Consider the following 23,434-nt stretch of genomic DNA (forward strand, 5'->3'; position numbering starts at 1 on the left):
CACGCGCGCTAGTTTTTTAATATTCTGCTGAGAAATCGTGGGTGAAAATAAGAATCAAAGGAAAGCTGCTCTAAAATCAAAATTAATTGCTAGATAAATTAAATGAATCTACACATCGCTTTTATGAGTCTTCAAAAGACGTTTTATGTTGTAGTTAAACTCCAATAGTTACTGAATTTTTCCAAAAAATGCACAAGATGTAAACTAAGAAAACATGTCTAAGTTTAATTTGTATTAGTATTGTAAATCCTTATTATTTACAAATAATTTTCTTTTTTAACTTCTAAGAACATAACGCTATCAGCTGACATCTATTGAATTTTAAAGTCTAGCTTCATACATTTTATATGGCATATTTTTCTATTCGCCTTGAAGCTGCACATTTCAAATGGAGGAAATGCAACGAGGTGTTCATTACCTGTGCAATGACTGCCGGAGATGGAATCGTAGCTTTTCCGCAGGGAAATGTGGCATTCCTTTTGTGTTTACCTCTTGATAAATGTCGAGGTAGCACTCGCGATAGCACGTCGAACCACCTACAGAACACAAGAAAACTTATTTAGTCTTTTATTATTTTAAAAGATATAATACACTTTAGAAACAATTTCCGTTTACACCTTTTTACACCTCAACACAGAAACTTAACGCTAAAACGCCTAAAAGAAAATCCTGTTCTTGCAAAGTAAAATCGGACATTATCACGCTTCGTAAATTCACGAAAGAAAAGTATATAAGCACCATTTATTGCCCTGGCGCATTGGAAGTATGGCCATTGTGGAACGACGATTAGACGTGCAAAGACTAGACCAAAGGTTTTCAACTGCTGGTACGCAAGAGAAAAATAGGTGGTACGCAAAGTAGCAAAATATTTTTAACTAATAAATTCAAAAATTAAAACCCCAACATCCTAATTGAGTTTTTTTCTCTAACATAGAAATCTCTAACACTCGTAAATTTATGCGATGTGAGCTTTGTTTAAGAGTGCTAGTGTAGTAGTACTTTGTAGTGGTGATACTTAAGGTTTTCAATTTTTGTTTAGATGGTACGCTTTAGGCAAAAGGTTGAGAACCGCTGGACTATTGTGCATTTAGACGATTTGCATTGTATCCACAGAAATATTTTGTAGAAACATTAGGTATTTTTTTGGAAGTAGGCAAGATGAAAAACGAGCAATGGCCTTCGCCGGGAATCGAAACCACGGACCTCTGGAATACCGGCACACCGTGCAGAACCACTACAGCACGAAGGCACGCCAAGAAAGCGGGAGAAATACCTTATATACTCCCCCTTTTAAAGGGCTACTGGGGTTTTGAGGGGAACCAATCGCCAAATCCTGGGTGTGGAGATTCATCATCCACAACCCTTTTAGTTCGGGCGCCACTGTAGAGACATTAGGATTTTTGAAAGCCGGCAAGATGAAAAATGAGCACGCCAAGAAAGCGGAAGAAATAGCTGATAATTTTACCTATTGTAATACCCGAACAGGTATTTTTATCCCAATCCTCTTGAACAGCTCTTCCAGATTCCAAGGTGGGTTGTAGGTCGACGTTTGGACAACCCACCTTTTAAAAGTCTAAAAGCACAAAAATTCATAGGTGATATATCAGAATATTTAACAAGGATATGAGCGAACAGCAGGAGCTTGATCCCCATTCCTTGTTCAATTTTTCCCAAGAAATTAACAGTGGATTCTGACGTGTGGCTGCTTCCTTTGTCTTTGCAGTTCTATTGATTGATGGCACCGTGGATAAAGAGAAGGTATTTCATATTTGAAAAACTGGGTATCATTTATGTTCTGGATAATATGTGGAATTGATTTTAACATTTCTCGTCACTCTCTTTAGTTTTGATTTGCTGTTCTAAGAAAAACCAACAACAATCATAAATTCCTTTGAAAAACTTTTAGATTCTTTGAACCATGTTTTAAGATTTTTAAGATTTTCAGACTCCTCTTTGACGATAATAATGAATCTTTTTTTATTTCAGTCATTCAGATACAACCAAGATTCGTTGTGACAACATTCTATTGTGACAACTGTTTCATTCTATTGTGACAACTGTTTCATTCTATCGTGACAACATTTTTCATTTTTGTCAGGATAACTGTGTCTCATAAAGAATTTCGCAGCGCGTTCTGCATTCGTCGATATACCGTAGAGAAAGACGACGCACATTATGATTTTCGCCTTTTTAAGATTCAAAACAGCATTAATCACTTCGTTTATGTGAGTGTATATTCACGTTTCGACGGTGAGCATTTTAATAATTTTGCTGCTGTCCTTTGACTTGACGGAATTTCTTTTAACATTAAAGATCTTACCTTTGCAAAATTCGAAACATTTATGTTTTTTCCCTTGGATACGTATTTGGAATATTTTTTCCACTTGAAGCCAAATTTAGACGGTCCCCCCCCCCCTCTTTTGTGGACAACATCGTAGCTTTAGAGATCGAGAAACCGTGGCTTTTACAGTGTTTTTAATTACTAGATATGAATAATTTCCTTCGCAAAGAGCACAGACGTCGCCTTCCATCCATTGTTTCTTTAAAACCTCGTATAATGTATTTTTTCCACCTTCTTAGCATGATTTCGTGGTGTAATGGCCAGCAAACTCGGCGTGTATTTGAGAGATCCGTGGTTCGAGTCCCGGCTAGGGCACTGCTCCTTTTTCATACTTCCTGCTTCAAAAATACCTAACGTCTATACAAAACAAAAATGTCAAATAGCAGATGGTTATTAATACTTTAAAAATATATAACTGCAGTATATATATAATATATATATATATAATATATATATATATATATATATATATATAACCCACCTAGAAGACGTTTCCCCCCCCTACAGAATCGTCTAATAAATGTGCGAAAAGCCTTTGCACAGAGCCTGGCTGATAAAATCTAAGTTTCAACAAACGAAAAAGCTATGCATGTGTACAGCTAACCCTTGCAGAACGCAGGTTTACGTCACTAATACACGGAGGGTACAACAAAATCGCTATCTGCAAATTTAACCAGTTTTGCTGGACAGCACGCAGGGGGGACAGTCCGAGTGTTTTTCACCTTTCTTCCCCTGCCAATAGCCTCTCGAGAGGACTTTTGGCTCGCCACATATTTAGAAAGGCCCCATGCCGTACGGACCTTATACATTTACAAACATCCAGCCTTCTCCGGGATTCGAACCTGGGCCCTTCGGCACGGCAAAGTCAGCGAGGCTAACCACTATACGCAGATCTTTTTAGTGCCTCTTATTAAAGTATCCTCTGCTTTCTCCGTTTGAGTCAGTCTCCGTGGCAAATCAGACAGTATCTCCGCTTCTTTTAACAATTCGTTTAACTTCTTTTAAATTACAGCGATTTATCTCTTTCTGCAGTATCACTACTGACGTTGTCCGCTGGTATTAACGCTTTTCCTTCATCATTCTCGATTAATTCTTTGACTTCTCTTTCCTCCATTCCTCCATACCTGAAAGCCCACCAGCGGCCGAGCGGTAAAGTCGCTGAACACTGGTAGTTCGGTCCGAGGTTCGAATCCCGCGAACGGGCTGGCTGCATGGGCGTTTTCGTGGTTTTCCCCAGGTGTAACGTGTATACGAGCCAGTTTCCCTTAGAAAGTCCTCCACGAAAGGCATCCCTCCCCTTTGGCAGATAGCCCTCGTGTGCTTTGCTATAATTAAATACACACATACACACACCTCCATACCTGAAAATCTTTCGCCGTCAGTTGCTTTTGTAAAATATCTTTAGCTTTATTTCCATTCCACGCAAATCCTTTAAATCTGTTGATAACTTATGGGCAGAGCTGATGCCAGAAACCATTCGGAGTTGATGAATGAAAGTTGAACCGAGTATAAATGAAATTCTAGCGGTGGATAAATAAAATGAAAACAATTAAGGTAACGTGTATATGCAAAATCCGCTTTCATCAAGGGTTTACTTGTATGTTGAATATCACCATAAATTTCTGAAAACACTTGATGAAAAATATAAGCAAAAGACTTCTCCGCCTGTACTCAAAGAGAAAATATATTTTAAATAATAATAAATTTATAATAATTTTGAAAAATAATTGCCTATAATAAATTTGAATTATTTTAATATTAAGAACAACTACCTTACCATTTACTTTCTTCCTTAGAAGTACCCTTAATGAAATGCACTTTATCCGGAGTAGTGATTGCGATGGCAAAGTCATTTCCAGTAATACTCTCAGCATCGGATACATCTAAAACTTTGTTCATGTCAATTGTTCCTTGTGGAATCGTGTCAGGCTATTCAATGAGATGAGCGAAATTCTATTCAGTTTTCAGTTAATGTGATTGAAAAACGAAATGAAAATATGTCATAAAAAATTAAGCTTTATTTTCAATACTTCGTTTCAGCACGATACAATACAAGAAATAATATAATACATTGCCACCAATGATAAACATAAAATGTACATCGTTGTTAAAAGTTTTAATTGAATAAGTTAAATTCTGATTAGTGGTTCGGAATATCATTTCGAACTTTAAAGAATTATACTAAAATATAACTGAAAGTATCCCAGTAAAATTTCACTTTCACACAGTTTTAAAATACTTTTAACGTTAATTACCGCAAATATCGTAAATAATACCTCATTTTTACTTACTTGTATGAAGTAAAGGAAGTATTGTAATCGCGAAAAATTTCAGGTATCATATTTCAACGAAAATATCCATGTTGACCGCTATCGAATGCAATTAAACGATGTTTTTGAGTGATATCTGTACGTAAGGACAGAATAAAGGACTCTTTTTCCCAAAATTGTGGATTTAAATTAGAATCAGAAGAGATTTTTTCGTACAGACGTTCATATACGTCTGTACGTACGTACGTATATGTATGCATGTATAACTCAAAAACAAGTAGCCTCAGAACGTTGAAATTTTGCATATAGGACTGCTATAACATGTAGTTGTGTATCTTTCTCTTTGGTTGCAATCGGCAGCACCAAAAGTATTTAAATATATACATCCACGCTGTTACTTATGTTATCCACGCTCGGTGAACTCAGTTTTTTTTTTTTTTTTTTTTTAATTCTTATATGTTCGTAAATGGTATATTTTCTGCTTTAAAAATGACTGATTTATTTTGTTCCTATGTTCCGATTAAAGTTTTTATATCTTTAATTAATCTGCATGCAATAGTTGTAAAATTATCAATAATTCAATTGTTGTTTAAATGCGGTTAAACCTAACTTAGCAGTCATATTTTTTTGCATTTGAAACTTAGCATAATAGTGAATTAAGTCAGTTTCTGCACCTTATGGGTTTTTTTTTTTTTTTTTTTTTTTTTTTTTCGGAGTGGCATCAAAAGTAAACTTTCAGTTTTGTGCAGCGAAAAATCTGCCTTCTTGCCCGTTGGTGGAATTGCTTGTTTTTGCGTAGAAAATTTGATTTTAATTGTAATTATTTTAAGAAATTTTAATGACGATATTTTGAGGTTTTGTGTATTTTTTGCCTTGCCGCGAAGTGAGAACTGAATTACTAGAACGAGAACTATATCTGTAATGAAATTCGAGGAAATAAGTTTAAATGAAAAGCAGAAAAATGGTGTATAATTTAATATTCCGTACAAAGAAATCCGCATGAGATTTTTCCTTTATCAGAGCAAAGAAAACCGATAAAAGTCTCACCTTTAAGCGTGAATTTTTATTGATTCCTAACACATATTAGTTTATTTTTATTTTGAAAGAGAATATATACTGCTTAACAGTGAAGAACTGAATCAAAGTTCATAACGGCAGTTTGCGTTTGCGCTAAGTTATGAGTTGTTACCCTTGTCACTTCTAGAGAATGAACTGACTTGCTAAATGAAAATGTTCGTATGATAAACATATATTTTCAAAAGCTGTGTGTTTTCTTAAGTTCATGATTCTGATTTATGAGGTTTATACGGGGTATGTAACAACTTTAAAAATTGCACAACATGCTGTTTGCAATTCATAGAGTTTTAAAGGTTTATATATTTGAGATGAAATAAATAAGAAAGATCTATCATGTAATCCAAAGTATTACATACATGCCAGATGAAATGGAACTGATGCCATACTTAATAATGAAGAATATAAAATAAATACGCTTTAAAGTTTCATCTTTAACTGTCATTTTTAATTTTTGCTTTAAAATTTCATTCTAGAATATTACCTCCAAAATAAAATAAGGTTTCAGAGTACTCGTAGTCACGAAATAAGACACCATTTCTCTAAAGTGTCTTGAAGACTTAATTGAGAAAGAAAAGTCATTCACACTTTAATTATATTGGAATAAAAACGTAAACAACTTACGAACTCATCCAGGGCATAGGTGAGTTCACCGTCATCGTACAGGACAAACCACCTTCGTTGCCATCTCTGAGAAAGAAAGAAAAAAATGAATGAAATCGTTTCTCGTTTCCAATACAGGAAGTCAGGTAACTTTGAAACTTAAAAGTATTTTCATTTGTACACTTGAAAAGAAAACTGACACCAACCTTTGTTCTGTTGATGGAGACATTGAAATCCCAATCAGGAGCAACGAAAAGATACCCGCATTTGGACACATTCCTGGAAGCCTAAATAAAAACAAGCCACATTTTATTGTGGATTAGAAAGGAAAATAAAATAAAAATTTGGCAATGACCAAAAAATAAAAAACAAAAACAAAACAAAACTGACAGTTTTTCAGATTTGACATTACGGGCGTTTTTTTAACGTTTTGTGTGTCAACTTTTTTATTCAGAATCACGTTCTTCTCGTTTAAACCATAAATTTCAATTCAACAGCAATATCGCAAAATAATTTATAAAGAACATATCTGTACAGTTTTCGATACACAGTCTCGCGCGCTGGAGATTAAAAATGCTTTTTCTTTCGCACGCTGTTGCCATTACTAGCTTTAAAATCGTTGAGTTTGTTAATCAAAAATTCGTTTAAGTTTTACAAGAAATGAAATAAATAATAAAACAAATTTCAAATTTGGGCTTCCAGATGCCCATATTTGAGTGGAGTACTATGTTATTCAAAATTCGATGTCTCTAGGTACCGTTGTTATTTCACAGTGCAAGAAACATACATACATTCATGCAGATTCTTCATTTTTAATTTCTTTGAATATAATGCAGGGCTCTCATATTTGCTGGCAACAATTTGAAAAGCGAAAAGCCGTTTTATAGTCGACTACGCAAAATGCCAAACCGAAATTAACAGCTCTTCTGGGTAAATTGGCTTTTTGGGTCAAAAAAGGATAGTATGATACATATCACCACTTTCTTTTAAACCAGCACTGCTCTTACGTATAAGAGCTTAATCACAATTTGTGCAAATCTTGAAAATTTCTCTACTAAAAATTCAACAAAATTCAAAATGCTCGATATTGATACTGATTAGTTCCCATTACTTTCCCTTTCGTATACTTAATTTAAGTTTAGAATACCAAAAATGCAATAAATGGAAGTCAAACATTAAACTGTTATATTAATGATTATTACTACATTCTACAATAAGTAAAAAAAAATCATGATCCGTCAAAATAGCCTTCTACAAATATCAAGCGACAAAATAACTCATAACAAAATAGCCTAAATATAATTACTCTTTTTTATCTAGTTTCAGTTCTAAAACATTTTATGAGAATATCGACTTTTTATGCGACTTCGACAAAATTCACATCCAGCTTTAGTGTCTAAATTTAAATACAATTAGTTTCTACACTTTATATACTTTTCTTAAATAAAAACAATGCATCTAGGACTAGTAAATAGAACAAAATCAGTCTTTATTCAAACTCGTTCTTCAAGACTATTGTGATATTCAGATATTTAGATACGCTTTTAAGCAAAACTTGTAAATGTTCTGCAAACTATATAATAATTATAATTTAGAATACGGACCAAACTCCTGTATGCCGCGATAATCTGTATCTGGAAGTTATCACTAAGGCGCCCTACTTGACAAATAGTTGTGAAACATTTTTTAATAAGCCAGCACATGTAAGTATGTGAAGAACATCAAATTTCAACGCATATATTTTTCATTATTGATTTACGTGCAAGATGTAATTACTGATTTATACACAAGCCGTCGAACACTTTTATATTGCCTACATATATTTACACATAAACACACAAAACGCTAAGAAAATGCCCTTTCTGCGTAATATAAAATCTGAAAGCTTTCGAATGTTTATTATTATTACATTAATTACAATAAATATTTACATTTAACTATACGTATACGTCAACAGATCTGCATATAAATAAATATTTTGAATATATTATTCATTTAGAGATTATAATTAATATATTAAATACTGTCGTTACTGGTTTTCCGATAATAATTTATAATAGTAGAGTACTTACGAAGTTTATTTAAAGAATCATTGCTTTCAGGTAATTTGCGTATTTACGGCTTCATACATAACAGATCGGATATAAAGCCGAATTATTATTGGTAGTCTTTCCCGCAAAACTCTGCTGCCAAACATTCATATTTATATAAAAAATCACTGAAACTAAAAAGAACCCTCACGTTTAAATTTAGATCTGTACTTCTAAGAATAATGACGTCATTCTAATTTTGGAAATGAATCGAATATCAGCATGTTAGTCTGCGGCTCAAGAGTAACCTATCGCAACAGAGGAGATTTTGACAGAAATCGGAGATCCTAAAAATGGGTAAGTGCTTTGAAAACCAAAAAAAAGTCATTACCAGTAACAGCAACTCTTAACAAGGGCGTATTTGTTATTCGACGTCTAAATATCTCGCCATCTAAGCCCGGAATTCAAGCTGAGAAAACACACTAGGATGCATGATTTTCACGCTTACAAGGAGAAGACGCAGTCAGTGCCCAGTGAATGGACAAAGGAATAAAGACGCTCTTTCATATTTTAATTTTTCCAGGACAAGTTATTCTCTTTGGCCTCTGAGGTTGAAATAAAGGCTTTCTCTAAGTTAGCGATGGCGAAATCTAGTGCAAAAACAAAGATCGTCGATGTTCAGACTCAGAAACCACTTTTGGCAAATTCAATGAATATTCCGGGCGAAATTTCAAGTAATAACTAAGCTCATATTTTAAGCTTTAAGTTTATACTTTGCGCTACCTCATACATTATCCTTATCTTATTCACATGAAACTTTTACGGAGGAACTGCGTTCTTAAGCTATGCGAGAACAAAACGGCTCATCACCTAAAAGCGTTCCGTAACATCACTGAATAAATAATAATAACAGCATGACTTTAAAAATGTATTTCATTTATATATGATCTATGACAGTGAAACTATCCCTTTATCTTACCATTTTACATCCAGATAAAGCCCAACAAGCTCGTTTAATAGCTATATTATAATCGCAAGTTTTAAACTGCTAAACTTAAAACTACATGAAACAGCGTTTCAGCTGTCGATACAGTGCTAACCATTTAAATCTATTATGCATCCCATAATCAACTACGCAAGCTCTGTCACTTTTGCACTTAAAAATAATAGCAGGACAAATAATATAAAATATAAAGCAGCCCAACCGGGATAGTGGTTAACGACACTGACTACCGTAACGAAAGGCCCGAGTTCGAATCCCGCAGAAGGCATGGATGTTAGTAAATCTATAGTGTCTGTGCGGCATGGGCAACTTTAAATATGCGGTCTCTCGAGAGTCCTTAGAGACATTAGGTTTTTTTTTTTTTTTTTAAGCAGGAGAGATGAAAAATGAGCAATGTCGTAGCCGGGAATCAAACCACGGTCCTCTGGAATACGCGCCAGAGTGCTGACCACTACACTACGAAGGCATGTTAAGAAGGCGGGAGAAATACCTTATAAGGTTTACTAACGAAATAGCCTGTCAGCAAACATGCGCCGCCACTAAGGACTCCTAAGCTCTCCTACTGAGGTAAGCTGAACCTTCCTTAAATACTCCCTCTACTTCATTTACATTTACTACTTCATTTACTCTATTTCATTTACATTTTTAGAACGTGGTTCTAAAAACTCATTCTGGTAGGGAATTGGATACAGAAAACAAGAATTGAAAGGAAAGGGTTTCAAAATTAAAAATAACCATTATAAAATTAAAATACATCCTGCACATTCTCTGCATGCTCTATGAAACATCATTAAAAAATCTTTGGTCCCCCCTTCTGAAAAATTTGCAGCTATAGAATTTCCAGAACAAAATTTAAATGATTCCAATTTGCGTAAACATTACAAACCAACTCTAAATACTTATCATTAAAATTGCACTAAATTAAGCTACACCTTAAACAACCATTCTATCTCCCAAAGAGTAATTTTAAGTGATGCAGAATTTACCCTTTCACTTAACCTACAGAAATTTAAAAAAAAAAAAAAAAAAAAAAGAGAGGAACGCTGTAATTTAAACAGAAAACAGGAACAACAGAATGCTTGAAATCTCAACATACTTCGCAAGTAATACTGAAACAGCTCTTTTATTTGTTTCTGTAAGGAAGGAAACAGACACAAAGAAAGCCTGGAAGAAAACAAAGTTATCCATATTAAATCCAGGCAAGAGAATTCCTGGTGTTTATTTTTCAACGCCACTCCGCTAAGTGCTCGCCTGCTAGGCATTTTCTAGGGACCACTCGATGAAGAGAGAAAACATACACCCTCCTTTGCACTCAACACTTCAGATAAGGGGATGGGGACCACACTACAGGATTCCCTACCAGAAAAGTTAACCGTGATATTCATTGATGGCGGCATATACTCTTACAGAGATTTCCAGCCGTCAAACCATGATCCAATTACACTCGTACAAAAACTTAGAACAGGAACATCCAGGCAAAAGTTTTATATAAAATGAAACTGTTTTGTTGTTTTCAATGCCTTCTTCTCAAACTAAAAAATCTGAAACCAGTATCTTTATATTTAAATCGTGTTTACCGAAACAAAATATTAAAATATTGTTAAAAAAACATATAAATATTGTATAACATACAAAATTGTACAAAAAAAAAAAAAAAAAAGGGAAAAAGCACTGTACATTAATGGAGGTTTTATTACAGATTTTAACAGTGCCAGATATAAGACACATAACAGTGCCAGATATAAGATATCATATATCATAATGATATCTTATATGTTATGATATCTTATATCCACTGTTATGATATCTTATATCCAGATAGCACTGTTATGATATCTTATAAGATATCATAACAGTGCCAGATATAAGATATCTTCAAGAGCCAAAATTCTTTTGCGCCTTAAAGAAGGACCTACACCAGTCCGCTTCGAAATCGGTAAGAGTTTACTTGATTAGAGTATTTTAAACAAATCCACTCATTAATTAATAGTTTAAAACACTTTTTTATCTTAAAAATATCTAATATTCTTTCTTTTACTTGTTTCTGACCTAGAATTCTATGCGAAGTAAAAACGCATTTGCTCGGTTTCTACTAACTATTCCACAGTTTCTTAAATTGTACATTTCTGTCGTACTCAAGGAACCATGACTGGCCTACGAAAGTATCATTGCAATGATTATAATGCTTATTTTCTATCTTTATTAAGTACTATAATATCAAATACGTCAGTTATTAAATTGTTATGTTTGTGAGTTAAATACTAACAAGTTAATAATATGGCGTGACTTATTTTGGTGAACAGTAAACTCTGCTCGTACGGCAAAACTGTGTTCCTCAAAATTAAGTTTCTATCGAAAAAATGGGTTAGGTGTGTAGAGACATTAGGTATTTTTGAAAGAAGAAGAACTGAAAAATTAGCAGACGCCTTCGCCAGGAATCGAACCACGGACCTCTGGAATACCGGCCCAGCGTGCAGACCCACTACACCACGAAAGCACGCTAGGAAAGCGGGAGAAATACCTTATATACTCCCCTTTTTAAAGGAAGACTGTGGTTTTCAGGGGACCCAATCACCAAAGCCTGCGTATGGAGAAACCTCATCCAACATCCTGTCGCGGACGCCAGCAAAGGTGAAGATGCATAAGGTAAGCTTTCATCAATCGTGTTCAGGATCAAAATAATCTTTCAAATTAAACTTAACAAATTTCCAAAATTATCATTATTATTACCGAGGATTTAATCGCGGCTCAAATCAAAACTATCTGGATATAGCGCCGGAGACTGGCTTCAAACCCTTACCTATTCTAATCTAATGTACTACATAAAAGAAAATGTATAGGGTTACATTAAAATACTTGGCGAGAATAAATCGGCGCCACAGCGCCAAACAACGGGGTTGCAACAAGATGTATAGTTCAGATTAAGAAAGTAGGTATAATTCATACAAACCTAAATGTATTATTTATTGTAAGGCATAGAGGCGCAGCAGCTAGCGTGTTGCGCACTGCACTTCAGATCCGGGGTTCGATCCATGAGCTGGACAAGGTTGATTATCATTTCTTTTCTGAGAAAAAAAAATAGCTGCCGTGTTCTTCAGATGACTATTCATGGAACAATAAAATTATAAAATCTTTCAAAGGTTCTGCTAATATCAGAAGCAATCTTAAGCGCTTAGATTATACGCAAAATCGCATTCCGAAAGTCCGCATTCGGCAGTGGTTTACTGCATTCACAGAACTGGCCAGAGCACAGTAAACAGGTACCATCGATCACTATATGTTCGAAGGTGACATCACCAAAGACCTACATTTCCGGCAGTACACAGCTGAAAATGCCCAATTATGGCTGAAGCAACTCCAAAAGAGTACGCTTCTACGAAACAAACTTAATACTCTCATAGACTACCTGGCAATGAACTGCGAAAATCTGAAAGCAATCCTAAAAATAAAAAAAAAAAAAACCACTCAGCACAGTCAAAGTCTTGACAGAATCTCTTTAATAATCACAGGTCACAAATGCCTATCTTCCGAAGTAACTTTATAAATTCAGCTACAAATCTATTTAATTTTTAATTAAATTTTAATATTCTATAGAGATTTTTGGCTAGGCTTAGCGATAATAGAATGCTCCACCAATTCAGTACAAATGCTGATAGTCAGTCATATAACAGGCGGTACAGAAACTCAGCTGGTGTTAAGTAAGTAAGGGCACGGTAGAAGATTTTCTACAACAAAAAAGGATGAGTAAGATCAGAACTTTTGACAGCCCCCTTGAACCAAGACACGAACTTAAGAGATACTTGAAATTGTTTTTAGAATTTCTTCTACGTATGTGATGGCTCATGTATATCTGTTACAAACTAGATATTCCCACTGTTCGTTTATATGTCACTCTGTTACCTGGCTCGGTAAGCCAAGTTTTGTATTCTTATATGTTGGTATATTGTGCTTTGTTTGTTTTAAAAATAACTGAATTATGTGTTTTTTTATTTATGTTTTATTAAATAATATACTTGTTTTTTTTCCCTTAATTTTATAATAGCAAGCATTATCATTCAGTCAACAAGTATAGCATTATCCAAATACTATGTTACTAAGTTCTATTGTACTATATGTTAGGTCAGCTTTTTAACATACCAGAAACTGTAAATGTTAGTTTGGCATCATGTTAGTTAATTGCATTGTACTATCTATCGCTGTATCTGTCAACTTTTTAATTAAAAAGTATATATTATATATCATATAGCATTTGTATATGTTCTTGTTTACCTATCGAATTTTGAGCCAAGCATTTATACAAATTTCATGTTGATTTGTTTGTACTGTACTGTATTTTCTACTGTTCTTACGCATTTTTCATTTATCTACTTGTTTATAAGAAAATAATTGTTGTATGCTTTTCTTTTTATATTACATTAGCATGCATTATCATCCAGTCAACAAATCTAGCATTATCAATACACTATGTTACTATGTTCTATTGTACTATATGTTCAACTGTATTATTTCTGTCAACTCTTTACCATACCAGAAATTGTAAATGTTAGTTTGATGGCATCATGTTAGTTATTTATTTTGAACTTATCTAATGTAGTAAGAATTTGTCACGTTAGCCTGTATCGAGCTCCCAACTATTTAGCCAGTTTGTATTGTACAATTTTTTACTGAATGTAAGAACCTTATCCTACTGAGCCGACTACATCCTACTGACTTGCAAAATCTGCAAATTTGAGCAATATACATAAATTACATAAAAAAAATATATTAACTTGCAGACTTTGATCTATAGATTTTGTACTACATCTATAGAATATGGACTATAGACTTTGAACTGTGAATTCTGAATATGGACTTTGAACTATAGATTTTTGTTGGAACTACAAACTACTCTTCATCACTACTATTTCTTTTCGTGGCATATTATGTTCAAAATTCCGCACATATTTTAAAGAGTTATGTCATATATTATGTTTAAAATTTTTGTATTACATTCAAAATTCTGTACGTTTATAATTATGCTATTTTATCCATAATGCTTCATTTTTTTTAACATTTCAAACTAAATATCATTCCAAATTATGTATTCATTTCAATTTATGTATTCATTTCAATTATGTATCATTCCAAATTTTGTATTCAATTCAAATTATGTATCTGTTTGCTAACATCAATAAACGGCTGGGATCACGTAGTGGGGAGACGGCGCTAAACCAATTAACCAAATGGTAAAGGTGTGGTGCCCGTCTTCCCCGTTCCTAAATCCTATTAAATAATATACTGTGGATTTTTAGTTATATGTTACTTTGGTGCCATTTGCAATTGATTAATTCATTACAGATAATTTACACAAACTCAAGAAGCTGTTGACTTTATTTAGGTTCTACTGCATGTCGATGAAATGACTAGCGACGGTTTCGAAAATTACCCGATTTTATCCAAGTATAACGCTTCATTTCAGTAAATTCTTTACTACAGTTTCATTCGCGGTTTTTGAAGTATTAATTTATTCTTTTTCAACTTTTATAATCGTTCATTTAACAATTTCTTACTTTTTATAATCCTAGACACAGCCTTGGAAGTAATTACAAATTTTGGCGTATCTGAAAGTCAGGTTTTTCATAGACATGCCACATATTCGCCGCCATCCGTTGATTTCAACTACTTCAATAACTGCACTTTATAAGGAAAAATTCTCAAAATCTTTCAAAATTCTCCGCGGTGACCTTTCAGACGCAAGAATCTGAAATACACGTTTTCGTGTCTGTTGAATGCTAACCTTGACATGTTCAACATTTTGGTCAGTGCGGGATGACCGTGGTCTACCACTTGACAGAAGGTCAACATCTCCGCTGCTCTCTACTGCCGAAAGCGCGCAACTAGTCGTCATATACGGCAATGCTCGTTAGTCATTAAAACAGCGACGATAAATATGTGATGTCAAAATTATCAGCCAGTCTTCTGTATAGCTCCAATACGTAACTTAACCCATTTTTATCTCTCAAAAATTTTCTTTTATTCCCACTTAAATTAAGCAAAACCAAATGCACAGAAAAATTAAAATATTTTAGTGATTGAAATAGTTATCATTTGTTAATATAAAAAATGTTTATGCGCAGCAGAAAATATTATGTGCTAAATCACTCATAATTTAACTCATTTAATAATTCTTAAAAGTTCATTCATCAAAATATTTTAGTGATTGAAAAAACTCATCATTTGCTAGTATGAAAAAAGTTTATACGGAACAGCAAATATTATATGCTAAATTACTCATAATTTAACTCATTTAATAATTCTTAAAAGTTTGTTATTCAATTATTATTTTAGTGATTGAAAAAATTATCATTTGTTAGTATGAAAAGTTTATATGGAGCAGTAAATATTATGTGCTAAATTACGCATAATTTAACTCATTTAATAATTCTTAAAAGTTAAGAATTAATTCTGTGCTGGAATAAATAAATTAAGTTTACTTTACCTACTTTAATGAACATGTTTCTTCAAATTAGAGATAAAAGCGAACTTATATCGGTAAAGGTTTTGAATAAAACTTTGTCGATTTCGACAGCAATTAGGGACAGATGCTTCTCTGAAGGAGCAGAAAAAATTTTGAGAAATTGAAATTGGAGCATTTTATTTGGGGGAGGGGTTTCTGAAGATGAGCCTAATCGCCCTCGAAATCAATATAGTTTATTCAAAGCTTACTCCAAAAAATTTGCGATTTTTTTATATGTGAAGCCGTCTTGCATTAGGGCCACTAAGACTAGAAGAATAAAAAAAAAAAAAAAAAAAAAAGGTTTCTTGCATCCCAGATGAAATATTATTTAGCGTCGTGACACGACAGAAAATAGCATCTGTTAACAGATTAAAAACACACGAAATTTATAAGCTGGTTTTCAAATGCCTTATTTCTTATAAATTCGGTCACAAAGTCATTTGTCGCATAATTATATTCTCTGTAGTAGCAATAACGACAACTCTTGACATGATAAAAGATTCTTAAAAAAAACAGTAATTCTTAATAACTATTTACAAAATCTAAGAACAATATCCAAAAATGTCTAATTAGGAACAAAAAGATCTGCTACATGTAAATAAAACTTTTCCTTAAACAAGCTTGAATAGACAGGGGTAAAACGTAAGCTCCCAATGCTATGTTTTAAAAGTAGATTGAATTGCGCTGACTACGCCTACGCGGGTCATTCGCTGTGTTCGGTGGGTGAGCGGGAGGATGAAAGAACATATTTTCATTTCATGATATGAAATACACAAAAATGACCTTGACAGATAAAATGACGTGGGAGATGTAGATACTTCATGCGAAGTTGATGGGATGAATCCTAATTGTTTACCGAAGTTTAAATATATGTTTTATCTTCATCTAATAAGCCTGTCAGACTGATGCTTATAACTTAACCTGAAAAAGTAAAACGGGTCGTTCTAATTATACACATTCTGAAAAATGAAATTGTTGGGTTACTCAACCAGTCCAATTTCAAACGATTATTTTTTGAATCCATATCAACACACAGGAAAATGAATCTACAACAGCAAGAATGCGGATTTCGAGATCAAATAAATACTCTCAGTAGGCAAAGATCGCACCTCATTCGAACACTTAGGAAAGTGGTTCCCAATCATTGCTTCAGGAGGAGAACATAAACAGGATTTCCTTCTAAAAAATACAGTTTTTGAAACATTCAAGGATATGTCTGATGATTCTGAACCAGCAGCTATTAAAATAATGTTTTCCTTTAAAAAAATTATTATCGCTCTGTTTATTTGAAATGAATAATATAACAGTCAGTTTACTGAGGTGAACACACAGTCACGTTTTCAGGCGCCTGTTTCAGTATTTTATAATAAATGCTGATAAATGTTGTAGAGACATTAGGTAATTTTTTTTTTTTTTTTTTTTTTTTTTTTTTTTTTTTTTTTGAAGCAGGAGAAATGAAAAATGAGCAACGCCCTCACCAAGAATCGAACCACGGACCTCTGGAATACGCGCCCAGCGTGCATACCACTACACTACGAAGGCATGCTAATAAGGCGGGAGAAATACCTTATATGCTCCCCCTTTTAAAGGACGACCGGGGTTTTTAGGGGACCCAATCGCCAAATCCTGTGTGTGCAGAATTATCATCCACCACCCTTTTAGTTCGAGAGTCACTAATAAGACATTATGTTTTTTTTTTTTTTTTTTTTTTTTTTTAAAGCAGAAGATGTGAAAAATGAGCAACGCTGTAGCCGGGAGTCGAACCACGGACCTCTAGAATACGCGCCCAGCGTACAGATGACTACACCACGAAGGCTCACTAAGAAGGCGGGAAAAATACCTTATAATGTTTATGTTTTTCATCGAATACACGGGAAGAATTTCAAAAGTGACCCTAGCTGATCAAAATATGTTCCAAAGCAATGTAATCCGTTGTTATGCCTAACCCATAAGAGGGAGGAGACAGGAGACCATCAATAGAGCAGCCACACCATCGTTTAGACTCTTGGAGAGCTTTTATGCTCTATTGATGGATACTGTCTACCATCAGCCAGGCATTTATTAGAATAAATATATAAATGGTTACAATAAATATACAGGGTGTACCGTAAATGTTGCGACAAACTTCTATGTCAGCTAGGGCAAATCATAAGGATTAAGAATTACATAGGAACCTATACCCGGAAATATCAGGGATACGTGGTAGCAGAGGTAGAAGGTGGGAGAAGAAGCAAGAATGATTAATTTGAAACATTTATTGGACATGAATACAAATGGTGCACGACAGCTTGAACGTTACAACAGATGCTCGAAGCTTTCACCATCAGACGCCAAACATGCCTGACACTCACGGACTATTTGAATGCCGCGAATTATTTGATCTTTCTGGAGCAGGTTCTTCCCGATTTCCTATGAGGCGCAATATGTGATTCCAACATGATGGAGTCCCTGCTTATTTTGGACTCGATGTTCGTAGACATTTGAACAGATCATTTCTGCATCGATGGATTAAGCGTTGTGGACCAGTTCCTTGGCCCTCCACGCTCACCGGATTTATCGAGCCTTGATTTCTTTTTGAGGGAAGCCATCAAAAGTGTCATGTATCACGATCCTGTTGTTTCTGAAATAGATCTTGTAACAAGACTCGCCTGCACAGCTGCTACAATGAAAGAAACTCTCGGTGTATTTGAACATGTCGGCAATAAGTGGTCCGTCGATGTTGCATCTGTTGCATGTTTGGCGCCTGATGTTGCAAACTTCGAGCATCTGTTGTAACATTCAAGCTGTCGTGCGCCGTTTGTATTCATGTCCAATAAACGTTTCAAATTAATGACTCTTGTTTCTTTTCCCATCTTCTACCTCTGCTACCACTTACCGCTGATATTTCCGGGCATGGATTCCTATGCAATTCTTAATCCTCATGATGTGCTCTACCTCCTCTGGAAGTTTGTTGCAATATGGTACACCGTGTATAAATATGTAAAAATAGTTAAATTTGAATTTACATCACATAATTAAATTTTTAAGATTGAATAAATGTCCACATTTAGAAAGTGGAATAAGAGTAAATATTATATTAGTCAAGAGTTAATATCATACCAGAATAAGAGTCAACCCATGCCAGTCACAAATTGTTCGAGTCGATACGTATCGCATGCAATCACACCTTCTCCATACTATCAAAGCGTCCTCTGCAAAAATGACTGGCAGCCACAACTATATTTTGAGTGTTCAGTGAAACATACAGCCAGTTACATAATTCTCTTTTTGCGATACTCGAAGCAATTCGAGTGCAAAGTTTTGTTTTAAATTATTTTTTATAATTATTAACTGTAAAGTACTTACATAAAAATTAACAAGTGATTTATAAAAAGTTGATATGTGCGCAGAATTAGAAATTTCCTTGGATCTCTCTGATTTGGCGCTTCTCAAAAGAGAAAGTATTCTGGTGAATATTAAAGTAGAGATTTTTTACTCACAGAAAATGACAAAAACGCCCCTCTGGAAGTAATTTAAAATCTGAAAACTTTCCGATTTTTTATGCTTTTTTATTTTTAGTTTTATTTTTTTACACCAACTGTGACAAAGGCAATGAAAAACTTTCTGGAAAGCTAAGCCTTGTTTATTTAAATTTCTCATCTTCGATTACATATTTCAAAATACTGAGAATGCAACTTAATTATTCATCGACTTAGAATTGTTCTTCTTGGTCCACTTAAACAATCAAATTAAATTAAGACTTTGACATATAAAAGAAGAATTTTGCCCTTGTTTTACAGAAAAAATATAATAAACTAATAGTTACATTACTTTAGCCTTTATTTTGCCAACTTTTTATACCAAAAATGTTTTTTTAAGTCAAAATTTTGTCTGTAAATGGCCTTTTCTATAAGTGTAAATTCTAAAACATTTTCTTCAAAAGCATCTTCTAAGAACTAAATCTAGACTTACACTAAAAAATATCACTTCAGAGCCGTGTTAAATTTAAATAAAGAAATTAAAAAAAGCACTAGAATATTTTTTTTCAAACTGTGATATTAAATTAAATTTACTGGACTTGATTTGGAATCAAATTCGCATAAAGGAAATGGACTGGTTGTATATACACTTTTCTAACGTTTGCCTTGTACTCCAACTCAATCATAAGAAAAATTATTGTCTCTCGTATCTCCAAAACCTGGACAAAACTTAATTCTTAGTCACATGTCATTCTTGAAGCTTTGTCATGCTCCAAATAAAATAAGCGCATGCAGAAAGAAAAGTATACAATTTTGTCTCTCCTTCTCTGTATATCTTTCGCAGTCATGTGTGGGTCGGTTGTTCGCAGAAAAAATGAATTCAAATGCCGGAAGTCTAAGCTGAAGTAATGTGATAAAAGACTTATTCTCCATATTAGAATAATACTCTAACCTCACTTGAAAAAAAAAAAAAAAGATAAACACAAAGTGACTTGAGGAGTCTACCATCCACTAACTGAAACCATTCTTGACTTTTATGTTTCTTCACCACATTGTACTCATACTTTATTACTGCTTTATTTTTAAATATATCAGGCGTTACAAACAGAAAAACAGTTTTTTAAAGGAACAATAAATATTTTCAGCTGAAAGAAGTTTTCAGAAGAAAGAAGTACTTTCAAAATTGGTATTTTACATGAGAAATTACATGTGTAAGGAGTTCTGTGATGAATTTAAAGCCACATATGGTCTTTCCTCAACCTCATGCACGTTTAGGATTATTTTCCATTTTTTATGCTTTAAGTAAATTAATTTACATTTACAGGCTAATAACGTTAATCTAGAAAAATAAAGAATATCACAAAATTTCAGAAGTTCAGCCTTTTTAAATTGTTGAAATTCTAATTGTATATATGTAAGATATAAAATGTGAAAGAAAACTATGTAGAGACATTAGGTATTTTTTAGAGAGATGAAAAGTTTGCAACGCCTTCGCCGGGAATCGAACCACGAACCTCTGGAATACCTGCCCAGCGTGCAGAACCACTACACCAAGAAGGCACACTAGGAAGGCGGGAGAAATACCTTATATACTTCTTTCTCCTTTTAAAGGGGGACTGGGATTTTTAGGGAACCCAGTCGCCAAATCTCGGGTGTGAAGAATCATCATCCAACACCCTTTCAGTTCGGGCGCCACCGTAGAGATATTAGGTATTTTTTTAGAAGCAGACAAAATGAAAAATAGCAACGCCTTCGCCGGGAATCGAACCACGGACCTCTGGAATACCGGCCACTACACCACGAAGGCACGCTAGGAAGGCGGGAGAAATACCTTATAACTACTAACTTTAATTTAGAAATAGTCCTTTTAATTTCTCATTTTAATTTGGCTATGTTACCTTCCTATTTTAAAACTACTAATGTATACTGGATCATTTGGGAATAGCTGTAATGAACTGACGACGGTTGGAGAAATTTTACTGTGTAGTTAGAAAGATGATACTTGAAAACAACTCACCAAGAGAGAGGTTTCAGTTCTCGAAATTCTGAGTTCAGGTTCTGAATTAGTTATGTCATCAGCTTTATACAAATCATATGATACGGACTGGTCTAGAAATGACGCAGTTCAGTGAAGAGTATTACTATTTTTAGAATAGAGAAGGGGAATTAAGAAGTTATTGCTACTTTAAATTATAATTTTGATTTATATATTTTTTATCTTGCATACAAACACACACATTTATATACATATATATATATTCTTTGTTCATTTTTGAAAAATGATAAATTACTACTTGTATGTGTTTACAGACTCTTTTACATTTTAACAGATGGCTGTTCTTCACCTGTCCAATGTGAATTAAGCCTACACTGCATGGTATTGCAATTTGTCAACATAAATTTGGATTACTTTTTTTAATAGGCACTTAGCTTGCTATCGTCGGAAACATGTTGCATCTAGGAAAAGTTCATATGTGTTCTTAGCATGTAGTTCTTACATTCATGATGTAAAGAGATGCTTTATGTGCATCGAAACATAGCTGATGGCGGGGTGACTATGTTACCAAATAATGTACATTATATTTGCAATTTATTTCAAAACTGATATTACTTTTGCAATTTAAAAAATTATTTTAGGTTTACCTATCTGTAGCAGAAAGCGAAAGAAATAGAAAAATGACAAAATTGTCAACTACGGACTTTCTGTGTATATAAGAATTATTGTGCTGTTAAGCAAGATCATACATTCAATCAGAGTCCGGTGAAAAAAAAATGATGTCATGATGTCAGCTGATTTATATATGCATGACCTATTTAAATCAGTTTGTACAGTTACTAGCTTTTACTCGAAGCAGGAGACGTGAAAAATGTGCAAAGTCCTCACCAGGACTCGAACCCTGGACTTCTCGAATACGCGCCGAGTGTGCTACGTTAAGCCACGAAGGTATGCTGGAAAGAGGGAGAAAATACTTTATATACAGCCTTTTAAAGGGCGACAAGGGATTAAGGGACCTAAATGCTGGTGGTGACGAGTTATTGTCCACAACCTTTTAGTTCGGCCGTCAGTGTAGATTCATTGCGTCATTTTAAAGCAGAAGATGTGAAAAATTAGCAATGCTCTCGCCGGGACTCGATCCCTGGACCTCTCGAATACGCGTCGAGTGTGCTTCCGGTTACACGACGAAGGCATGCGGAAAGGAGGCTGAAAATATCTCATAAACTGATAAGTCATTCTTCATACATTTCACGTTGTATCTGTTGAATACATTGTTGACGAGTTTCGTATCATAAAATATAATAAAATTAGTAGCAAATAAATTTATGTAGAAAATAGTACATTAATGTAGGTTTTCCAGTATCACTAGACTAATGACAAATAAAATGAAAGTGGACAACATGACGAAATTTATGACAGCAGCAACATATTCAGAAAAACAAGTGGTGACAGTGAATCGTATTACTTCTAAAATGTAGGCTGTTATCCAAGAAGCGTCTTCAAGTGAAATCGATTCTTGTAAACTAGACCATCGAAAATGCAGGTAGAATGTCAAGTGCAGAACCTGAAATTAAAATTGCGAATGGAGATATTCCAGGGTCATATGTCCAAATTAAGGCATCAAAGAAAGTATAAGACGAATTATGGATGACACAGAGTATGCAGGGCAATTTGTTTTTGGAAGAGATCTGCTTAATCAGTTGCTGGTCGAGAGAACTGATTTACAGATGCATTTTCTTGTTTGTAATTCCTACTGTCGAAGGGGCAGTAGGGACACATGAGTTCCTAATGGATGCATGTTAATGCGAAATAGCAACAAACGATAAATAATTTATTAAACAGAGTTAAAAAAGATTCAGGTATTAGATTTTAAATATTTCCTCTTATCTCTGGAAAGCTTTATAATCCCTTCCCCATGAAAATAAGAATTCATTCAACACTAGGATTTAAAACGTTAAAAATTATAAATATCTAACTGCGAGCTTTTTTGTTGTTGTTATTTTAATGGTTATTTTAAGTTGGATCTTAGGCAGCGGCAACCTTACATTACACAGTCCTCTACAGGAAAATGGAATACCTTTCATGCTGCTTTCTTATTGCAGACAATTTACACATCCTCTTTCTTATTTATTCTCGGCTCACCAGCGGCCGAGCGGTAAAGTC

The 23,434-nt window shown here is 34.1% G+C and overlaps 1 protein-coding gene across 2 annotated transcripts in view; it reads right to left on the minus strand.

Annotated features, from left to right (window-relative positions):
- The window catches only part of LOC118195725 (uncharacterized), a 217,067-nt gene that overhangs the window by 76,388 nt on the left and 117,245 nt on the right, over nucleotides 1-23,434 (minus strand). For both annotated transcript variants that reach the window (XM_085817738.1, XM_085817739.1), the window contains exons 3-6: nucleotides 6,495-6,575; nucleotides 6,310-6,375; nucleotides 4,119-4,270; nucleotides 419-536 (exon numbers count right to left, since the gene is read on the minus strand). In XM_085817738.1, coding sequence (XP_085673864.1) covers nucleotides 419-536; nucleotides 4,119-4,270; nucleotides 6,310-6,375; nucleotides 6,495-6,575 — 417 coding nt within the window. The remainder of the gene's footprint in view (nucleotides 1-418; nucleotides 537-4,118; nucleotides 4,271-6,309; nucleotides 6,376-6,494; nucleotides 6,576-23,434) is intronic.

This window comes from Stegodyphus dumicola, chromosome 5 (assembly GCF_044657685.1).
Source record: "Stegodyphus dumicola isolate Sdum_Otavi_A_Nest chromosome 5, ASM4465768v1".
NCBI classification, from domain to species: domain Eukaryota; kingdom Metazoa; phylum Arthropoda; class Arachnida; order Araneae; family Eresidae; genus Stegodyphus; species Stegodyphus dumicola.